The 10,703-nt window shown below is 37.8% G+C and overlaps 1 protein-coding gene across 1 annotated transcript; it reads right to left on the bottom strand.

Moving 5' to 3' along the window:
- Positions 1–2,956: 2,956 nt before the first annotated feature.
- Positions 2,957–6,644, bottom strand: LOC124637519. The gene is made up of 2 exons (XM_047174034.1): positions 3,120–6,644; positions 2,957–3,061 (listed from the first exon to the last, which is right to left on the bottom strand). Exons 1-2 carry the CDS (start codon positions 6,642–6,644, stop codon positions 2,957–2,959), a joined length of 3,630 nt encoding a protein of 1,209 aa, XP_047029990.1.
- Positions 6,645–10,703: the final 4,059 nt, after the last annotated feature.

The following is a 10,703-nucleotide window of genomic DNA, read 5'->3' as shown; positions in this document are numbered from 1 at the left end:
AGCGTATTCAATTGTGCGACTTTCATTTCATGCCTTAATTCATATTTAAACACTTTTGTCTTCCGCTTTTAATGGATGTGCATTTCATTCCGGACGTTTTAATTTATTCAATGCGTTATTTATATCTCTTATGTGATTAATAATATTTGCATTAAATCCATTTAAATGTTTAAACTGTAGATGTGGAATTGCTGTCGTCGCTGACTCAGTGACCGTTGCGCCCTCTGTCATTCGATTTGCTCGTTTCAGTTACGTTGAATCGCTAATTGTATTTTCATTTTGTCAATTTCATTTCAATATTCAAAAACAGGCTAGTTAATGTGAAAAAAAATCTGTCCCGAATACCGAACGTTTTTTTGTTTGCATTTTCTGGGAATTCATAGGCATCATTCACATTTTCAAACCAATTTAATTTGTATGTCAGCCTAAATAGATTAAAAAATCACCAAATACCTGATATAAAATTTCCAAAAAGCATGACATACAAACGGACCGCATCCAGCAATTTCACTAAAAAATAACGTTTTCATGGAACCCCTTTATTTGAATGGAAGGTAAAACGGCATTATTTATAGCGCATATGGAAATACGTCGTGTGAAATGGGATCGTAATGTTTGATCGTTTTCGAGATAAAACCAACGCGTACGTTATACTGGGATGGCCATTTCTCTCTTTATTTGCTTTTCATTTGCATAGCTGATGAATAAGTAAAGCGGTGTAATATACTGGACGCTACGTTTTTGGCGATTCGTCTAGCTTCGCAACGAGTTCAGCTGATGGACTGCAGTTTGTTTGTTTTTTGTTTTTCAAACGCTTCCGTATTTGTGGTTTTATATTTTTGAGTGGATTCTTTTAGACTATGTTTTTTGAGAGTAGTGTTAGAAGCCGTTTGAGTCAAGTGTGCTTATGTGGAGGATTTTTTTTATAACAACTTTTTACACAAGAGTTTTGCATCTTTTAACGGCATTCATTCATCTGTAGGATGTATTTAATAACGTTAAGCAACCTCCTTCACGTATTCATAAACTATCATCCAGTCTACGCGAACCCTTAGACCGTACCAATACACCGTACGAAATCAATCACATTTTTCTACGCAATAGCGGAATAACTCGAAACAAAATACACAGTATCGGTCCCAACCATCGCTCAATTCCGCATCTAAATTATTAAAGCTAACGTTGATACCGCAACGCACCCCACCGTAATGATACACGTCCGTCCCTCAGTTGAATAAATAATATTGCCAATCGTATTATTCACGAATCCGCATAGCATTTGGGTCAGTTTTGCGATACTCAACTAAAATATCGCGATGAAAACGTACCCATATTCGAGTCGGACTATTTATGTACGGATGGCTGAACCTTATGTTTGGATGCATTAGAGATTGTCCGATTGAATGTTTGTTTGGTTTAATTTGTCGATTATTTATTGTGTTCTGATATTGAAGCCTACTGAACAGAGGACAAAACAATATTACAATCATATTTGCTATTTTTACTTACAAAATACCGCATAGGTACCTAACTTTATATTAGTTTTTGTGTTTAGAAATGTGTTGCAAAGTTAGTAAAGTCGTTTAGTGGCCTCGAAAGAGATAGCTGTTTCCACCTCGCGATACTTTTTCTTACCGTAACGCAATGAAAACTTGAACGCACCATATTGCGGGCCTGATCTAATTGCAGGAAAAGTTCGCCCTCGCGCGTTCCTTTGAGGCGCTACTTGTACCGCTTTTAAGAGGTTTAGGAAACTAACAATTTGATAAGTCGCAGCCGACGTGATACTTATTTGTTTCGTGTTTAAGTGAACTTCAACACCCTCGAGTTTACTTTAAATTACTTCGCAGATATTAGGTACGTACAAATTCTTTATTATTTTCTTCAGCAATAGATACCTATACTAATTGTGTCAAATAAGTTTCAGGCTGTCCAAAATTACTTTACGAACAAATTGGATTTACTACTTGGAAACGAATTTATTTCTAGTTTCAATTTCGTCGAAACAATTTCAACTATCCCAGAATAGTAACCATCAAATCTACAAAAAAAATATGTCACAACAAATATAGCAATCTGTTGCGAATTAATTTAAAATAGCTCACGGTAAACAAACTACGGATAGACAAAAGCGTTATAACAAAACGTGAATTAGAAAATTAAATTTCAGCGAAATCTAAAGCGCTGTGGGTAGTGTCAACAGACGAAATGGATAAAGTTCGTAAGTGCTTTAATGCAATCATAGCGTCGGGTTGCACTTACTGAGAATTTAAGTGGTTCACTGTACCGGTACACATGCGGCCATAATTATATTGTGTTGCTTATTATAAAAAGCAACACAATATAATTATTACTGTTATTATTACTTTATTGGTATTCTCTTTTTGTCTCCCTTTGAAGGGGTAATGAAAATCTAACCACACGGGCCGTGGCCAAGCGTGATTAGGGGATTAAGTTATTGAATATGTAGATGAAACGGAAGATGTAGTTAAAAATTTTCTTGTTATTCGGCAGGTGTTTAGTAGGACAGCTTTCTGTATGGTTTGGGATACGTGTTGTGGGATCTGTAAAATGTCAAGACTGCGTTTTAGGCTTTTTGGCACAACCCCCGTTGATGAAATGACTATTGGGACAATGTGGATGGTTAGCGCTTGCCATTGGCGTTTTAATTCTATTGCTAGATCTTGGTATTTGGTCAGTTTATCAGATATTGTGGATTGTACGTTATGTGTATTTGGGATGGCTATGTCGATAAGGTAGGCAATTCTATTGATTTTATCATATAATGTGATGTCAGGTCTATTAAAATGTATGGTTTTGTCAGTGATGATGGTTCTGTCCCAATAAAGTCTGTGGTTATTGTTCTCGAATATTGTGTTTGGTTTGTACTTGTAATAGGCTATTTTTTTGTCAATGAATTTAAGTTTATGAGCGAGATGCTGGTGGACTATTGATGCTACTTGATCATGACGGTGTTTATAATCTGTTTGCGCCAGAGATCTGCAGGCAGACGTAATGTGTTGAATGGTTTCAGGGGATGAGTGGCAGTGTCGGCATGCATCTGTGGGGAGGTTACGGACTCGCATTATGTGTTTTTGGTAATTGCGGGTATCGATGACCTGGTCTTGAATTGCCATCATGAAGGCTTCCGTCTCAGGGAACAGCTCACCACGCTGCAGCCAGGCGTTCGACGCATTCTTGTCGACATGGGGTTGCTGCAGGTCGTGGTAGTGCCGCCCGTGTAGAGACTTCTGCCTCCATGTGGCGATCTTCTCCTTTGCATCGGTAATTTTCTCATTCTTCTGCGGGTTTCGATCGGCTAGATTCAAGGGAGTTAGGTGGGTATCAGCGAGGGTTACAGTTTCGTGTAGTGTTGAGTGTTCTGAATGATGGTAGAAATATTGTCTAAGATTGGTGATCTGTCTATTGTGTAGATTAACAACGTCTATGATTCCCCTTCCGCCTTCACGTCTTGGGAGAGTCATCCTTTGCACACAAGATCTTGGATGGTGCTTCCGGTGAGCTGTGAGAGTGGTGTTTATGACTCTTTGCAGGTTAAGTAGGTCGCCTTGGGACCAGTTGATTATCCCAAACGAGTAGGTGAGGACGGGGATAGCGAAGCTATTAATGGCTTTAGATGAGTTGCGTGAATTTAATTGAGATCTGCTTATGGTATTTAGGCGGTGCTTAAATTTCTTTTTCAGGTTGTCTTTTGTTTCTTTTTGGTTGATCTGTCTAGCTTGTTGGAAGCCTAAATATTTGTATGTTGTGTGTGGTTCTAACGGTTCGATTATGTTGCCTGAATCTAGAGTGTAACTGTTTTCGGTTATTTTGCCGCTGCTGACAGAGAAGGTCTTGCATTTATCGATTCCGAATTCCATGTGTATATCGTTGGAGAAAGATTGAGTGATGTCTGCAAGGCGATGTAGCGAGTGTGTTGAGTCACTGTATAGTTTTATGTCGTCCATGTACATGAGGTGAGTAAGATTGGTGTGTTTTTGTGGTGTCTTAATGGTGTAACCGATTTGAGATTTATTCAGCATATGGGAGAGCGGATTTAGTGCAAGGCAAAACCACAGAGGGCTCAGGGCATCCCCTTGGAAAATGCCCCTACGTATCGGAATGTCGTTTGTAGCCGTAGTGTTAGGTCCTAATGTTTTTAAGGTCGTGGTCCAATGTTTCATGGAGTTCTCAAGGAAGTTGGTTATTTGTGGGTGTATTTTATAGCGATGAAGGATGTTTAAAAGCCAGCTATGCGGAACGGAATCAAAAGCTTTCTTGTAATCAATATACATTGTGTTTATATTCTTCTTCTTGCTGAAGGCAGTTTTCATGGCAACGGAATCTATTATTAACTGTTCTTTACAACCCTGGCTACTCTTGCGGCAGCCTTTTTGCTCCTCTGCGAGAATGTTATTATCTATAGTGATATGTTGGTGTAAAAGTTCTGCAATGCATCCTGTAAGTATTTTATATATTGTTTGTAGGCAGGTAATGGGACGATATTTTGCTGGATTTTGGTAGTCGCTATCCTTTGGTATCAGGTAAGTTAAGCCTTGCGTGACAAAGTGGGGCATAGAATTTGGAGTCTGAACGAAATTATTTATGTGGTTGTGGAGTAAAGGGTGTAGGATTGTAAGTTTCTTATACCAATAGTTGTGTATTCGATCACTACCAGGTGCTTTCCAGTTATGAGCTTTACAAAGAACTGTCACGAATACATCTATTGGTATATGATCAAATTGCATCGGTGTAATTTTATCAACTATGTCAGCATCTGCGTCTAACCATTCAGCGTCTGCATTATGTTGTACTGGCTCTGCCCAGATCCCTGACCAAAACCTATGAAGTTCCTCTGCGGGTGGTGTTAGTATCTCTTGTGCCTCTGTGCTTGTGTTATTCTGTGTGTTTGATGCGAGTGTTCTATAGAATTGCTTTTCATTATTAACAAATCGGGAGTTTTGTTTCTTTCGTAAAGTACAGGTAACATATCTTTTTAATCTACTACAAGCTGCATTAAGTTTTTGTTTGAGTGTGTCGAGATAATCATCATTGCTTAAGTTGGGTTCTTCATGTTGGGAGTGTATACGATATTTGTTTTTTATTATCTCTATTAGTAAGATTAGTCTATTGCTTCTAGTTCCCCTTGCATATTCAGACAGCCTAGCAATATCTCTTCTCAGAGACTCTATCTTTTTCTCTAGTCTCTTCTGCCACGCGGGTTTTCTTGTTTGTGTGGGCTGGGTAGGTAGAACAGATTCTCTGATTTTAGCTCCGTTACAGATAGCAGCTGTGTAGGCTGCACAATAGGTGATTGTATGTGTTGTTTCGAAATCTTGATCTCTTGCAATGTATTGAGGAAGTATTTTGGTGTTTATTACATCTACAATAACAGCTAGTCTTCGAGAGGTTTTTTGCTTTGGAATATAAGGTCGGTCGGTAGGACTAGTGTTACGAAACCTATCAAAAGTGTTTTTGAATTGATCTTTAATTTTCTCTAAATCATCGGTATCAGGTAATTGATTTTGATGAAGTTCTGGGTTCTGACTATCTGTTGGGAGGGAATGTGACTGCGTGTGTATTGATAGATTCAATTCATGTGAAGGTATATTTTGTAACAAGTGCATTTGTGTTTCTTGGGTGTCTTCTGACTGAGATGTGTGTGTTCCGTTTTGCGTTGTTGGCAGCGTGATATTTTCGTTATTGTAAGAGTTAATTTCCTGGGCAATCTCACTTCGTATTTCGTCGAGCCTCTGGTCGGTTATCATTTTGTTATTCAATATTACCCGTAGTTGGTCTGAGATTCTCTGTTCTGTTACACCACTTAGTTCTGGATGTTCTGTTATGACTGCCTGATGGAGAGGTTGACGATAAGCTGATCTATTTTGTTCCATCGCTGTTATTTTGTAGTAGTGTCTAATAATTGATTCATTTTGTTCAGTAGTCCATCTTCGTCTCTGTCCACCCACTTGCTGAGTGTTTGTGTGTATTTGTGTGTTTGTTTCTGTGTGAGATTGTAGTGTGCTGTTTGTTTGTAGATGAGTTGTGACTTCTTCCCTTATTTGGTCAAGTGTTTCCTGTGGCAGTAATTTATTTCTTACTATGGCCCTACATTGATCACCGAGTCTTTGTCTAGATGCTTGCATATCAGGGAATTTTAACGAGAATTCGGTATGGAGTTGTTGGAGATAAATTTTATTTGTATTCAGTTTTGTAGCTATTAGGTACGTGCGCCAGATGAATTTATTCATTTCTTCTGACCATCGTTTGCGCGCACGACTTGTGCCTGGGGCGGGTGCAAGCTCAGTGGCGAGTGCCTCCTGCACAACATCCTCAGGCGTGGGCGTATCAGATGATACATGTTGATGAAAAACTATACTTTCGGCATTTAAACTAACTGTGGAGGGGGATGATGATAGTGACGGGACATAAGAAGCAGTGCTTGGACTGAATGGTTCTAATGGGCTATTTATCCTATCTACTTCTTCGTCGGCTGTAGCATATTGCATGGTGGGAGCCCGCCTGCTCAACTCCTCACCACTGACGGATCGCATGCTGAGACACCCAGCGTCAGCTCCAGGTGTGCCCCGGCGATCGCCCCCGGGCAGCGGCCCTATACGTTTCTTTCTAGATCTGGTTTCCATATTGGAGGGGTTGGTTTGGGACCGTTAGTTGGAAGGGTGTGTCAAGGTGTTAGTGACTGATTTCGTACCTCCTGGCTATATTCCAGGGTTGGGTCTAGTTGTTAGGACCTCTATATTAATTGCTCATGCCTCCTCTAAGCCCCCCCACCGCGGCAAGGTGGTCCCTTGGGGGGGTTATTATTACTATTATTATTTTTTTTTTATAATTCTTTACTGTTCCCCTGGACTGTTTTCCGTCTGCGGTTGCACGTAGTCACGAGTGTACTGTCCATATTAAACCACACATGCTCTGCGGAAAGGCACTCAACTGGTTCGGCCGAAATTGTATTCAGGTGCAGCGTATTAATCTAGCGTTTTAATTACAAGTTTCTAATTGTACCTGCTCTCATACTGCAATTTGCATACGTACGTGCAATGTGCTTCGCGTGACAATGAATCAGTAACATATGCGTTATCTTTGTTTTTGGTTATAATAAAGTGTTTCAATAAAAAAATAAAAGAAAACATATAAATTGGTCAGGTTTGTTAGTTAAACACGTCTTTGTAAGAAATGAATCAGAATCCAATTGACCAAACTGATTCAGCAGAAAAATATTTTAGGTATGAATTTCAACGTCGAAACGAAGAGCTAATATGAATTTAAATTGAAATTAAGTTCGACGAAAGGGCGATTAAAAATTTAAAATTTGTTCTGTGTCCGACGGCCGAACGTGTCCACTGTGCATTGGTATGAGCCGGTCGTAATCTCTCACGTCTCTGTCTCACTTAATAATTGAAATTTAAAGCTCATTTCAGACAGTTTATTTTTAACAGTACCTACTTTTTCTGAATGTTTTACGGAACGCAAGTCTCAAGATTGTTGACTGATTGAGATTCAAATGTATGTTAAATCCTTCCCAAGGCTCAATATTATATTTCTGGCTTGAAAAAAAAAACCTGCCTTGGTCAGCTCAAAAAAGTGAGAATTATTTTAGCCCTCCAAAAGAGTGAAATTAAAATATTCCCATCGCAATTAAAAAGCGCAAAGTTGTGTCCTAATATTAGCTCGTTGTTACCAAAGCTAAGCGTTTTCTCCTGTCCGTTTTTATAGCTCAAAACACCCGTCAAAACATCATGAAAAATATTACGAATTAATGCAGAAGTGTCGTCTGAATATTTGAATGGAGTACTTAATTTTTTATCGCCATCCTGTGCGTCATTCGCTGTAGTTCAAAGATAAAACTCGTATTATTTTCCACGTTGGTCATCTTTTATGAGTTCAGTATCTGTCTGGTACCTGAAAGTATATTATGAAACAAAATGAAGTAGGCAGTTAGGTAGTTCACACTTAGGTACTCAAAAAATCAAACTAAATCTTCAGAGTTCGAAGATGCCAAGAATAGTGTCTCATTCTACACAACTTAGGTACGGGAATGCTCAAAGCTATTGCACAATTTAGGCACATGGTGCACTAATACTAATAAATACAATTTTGTATTTATATTTAAAAAAAATGTTTTGAATTAAAATTATTGTTTACAATTAAATTATTTTAATAAGCATTCCATAATGCAATTCTACGATAAATGCATCTGAAACACATAATTGATCAAAGCATGTTTGATAATTGCATTAGCAATATCTAGCAATAGTGTTGATATTAGCGATTGCTATTCCCGTTCGCCCGCGGATATTGATTAGGAATATTATTATTGGATCCCTCTAGACAGACTGGTTCGAAATAGCTCGCGCCATCCCTACATAATTGAACAGTTTCGGATTTTAGTTTCCAATCGAAAAATCTAGTCTCATATAAATGATATTAAACGTAGATTTTGAATATTTTTTTCATTCAATTCGTCCGCAAAAATTGGCGCTGTACGGTTTTATGTTTTATTTTTGGCCTCGTTATTTTTGATGAAAAGAGGCATTGAATTTTATTATTATAATTCTAGTTATTAATTTGAGTATTTCAGCAAGCTTATTATGTGACGTAATCATCGTTTAAAAAAACATAATAGAAAATAATTTAATTGCAAAGTCAGATTGGCAGTCTATGTAAAGTATTTGTATTCAGACATCTCAGTTAAAATAGATCCTGAAACATTTAGGATATAGCTTGAACAAGAGATGAGACATTTTAATTTAAATTGTAAGTACTATTAAGGTGTACACACATTTATCAAAGCCAAACGCGCGAAACGAGTTTTTCGAATGATTTAAAGGTACATGAATTCTTATAGGTAAACCCTCGCACACTTATGCGTGTCGACTGTCGAATCTAAAAGAACCCCAAAAATGACAGTCGAATTCGGATGACGTGATTAGATTTTATTCGGTCTATAGATTAAAAGGAAATAGAAACGATTTCCTCGGCGCGTTCGGCAGTTCAGTTATGCATGCACCATTAGAGAAATGTTAATTTAATTAGGTACCTATCAGGCTTGCTAATTACTAGACTAGCATTCTAATAATTGACTACGGCACAAAACGTATTGTGATAATTAGTTAAATTGGTCACTACAAGTCCCGACTATTCTCGGCTCGTCAGTATATCGGGCTCAGTAGAAATAACAGTCGGATTAAAAATTTAAACAGAGCCATTCCCGAGTCTCATTTGAATCACAAATTTCACTGAAATGTAGATAAATATTATTTGAGAATGATGGTAATTTGTGTGGGTTTTTGAACTTTAGATGATATACCAAGGCTTTCAGATTCTGTAAAGCTTTGGTTTCCTAGGAAAGCGGTGCCGTCATGTAACGGCCGTAATACAGCGGTGAATGACGTTACTAGAACGTTGTCTATGTAAACAAAATGGGGGCGGTTTCCTAGAGAGCGGTAACTGACGCCGTAACTTCAAAAAGCGGTGCCGCCATTTGCATGACGGCCGTCTTGACGGTGTCAGATAGTTTGGTGAACGTTTTATTGAAAGCGGTGAAGCTTTTTTAATACGTATTTGTGTTTTTTTTTTTGGAACAACGTCAAATATGAGTTCCAACTCTTGGAGCAGCGAGGACGACGAAATTTAAATAGATTTTGTTCGTAACCACGAAGCAATAAATAATATAAGTAAAGATTTTAGAAAAAGTCAACTAAAACAGAATTGGTGTCGTGAAATTTGAGAAATCTATACATATAATAAATCTGTAAAAAAACTGTGTCTGTACATTGAATATATTAAAAAAATAATAATTGGGTGGTGTTTAGAAACAGCAATGGAGCACAAATCCAAAAAAAAAATTCTGTCTGTATGTCTGTATGTCTGTATGTCTGTATGTCTGTATGTCTGTTTGTTTGTACACGCTAATCTTCGGAACTACTGGACGGATTTCAATGATTTTTTCTTTGTTGTATCAGTATTAAGCCTGGTCAACATATAGGCTATAATGTATCTTCGAAACTTGAAGACCTGATGCAGAACACCAACAGACCAACAAAACTATAAGAGATACAAAAATTATGCCATGGCACAAATTGTTTCATGTGATGAGCATTTTCAGCTGAGATAATAAATTTTAAGATCTGGAACACCTGATGTGGAACCCCAAGAGCCCAGCTCCTCTGTACCATATACAGGTGTGACGTTTTAGCAAAAGTTGTTCAATTTGATCAGCACTTTCTATTGACTTATTCAAATTGAAGATCTAAAACACCTGATGTGGAACTCCAGGAGCCCAGCTAGACTATAGCATATAGAGGTGTGACGTTTTAGCAAAAGTTGTTCAATCTGATAAGCACTCTCTGTTGACTTATAAAAATTGAAGATGTAAAACACCTGATGTGGAACCCCAGGAGCCCAGCTAGACTATAGCATATAAAGATATGACGTTTTTGATGAACACCTGATGTGGAACTTCAAGAGCAATACTACACTTGAAATGTATAGAAACGAATGTTATGAAATAGGTGTGGTGAATCAAAAAAAGTAATTAGTCCGTCTTTTAGATAACCCTAAAATAATGGACACGCATTTTTTCTTTTCTCCTTCTCACAAACAAATAATAACGAAGATATAACACGCTTGAATTTTATGTTAAGTCACTGCTAAGTACAAATTTTACATACCTAGACGTTTCG

The sequence above is a fragment of the Helicoverpa zea genome, chromosome 16 (assembly GCF_022581195.2).
Source record: "Helicoverpa zea isolate HzStark_Cry1AcR chromosome 16, ilHelZeax1.1, whole genome shotgun sequence".
NCBI classification, from domain to species: Eukaryota; Metazoa; Arthropoda; class Insecta; order Lepidoptera; family Noctuidae; genus Helicoverpa; species Helicoverpa zea.
The sequence above is the reverse complement of the archived record's forward strand: the minus strand, read 5'-3'. Positions and strand labels throughout refer to the sequence as shown.

Coding starts and splice junctions, on each gene's coding strand:
- LOC124637519 (XM_047174034.1), bottom strand. CDS start 6,644: ATGGAAACCAGATCTAGAAAGAAACGTATAGGGCCGCTGCCCGGGGGC. Junction 3,062..3,119: donor TGATGGCAATTCAAGACCAG/GTCATCGATACC, acceptor ACCTCCCCACAG/ATGCATGCCGACACTGCCAC.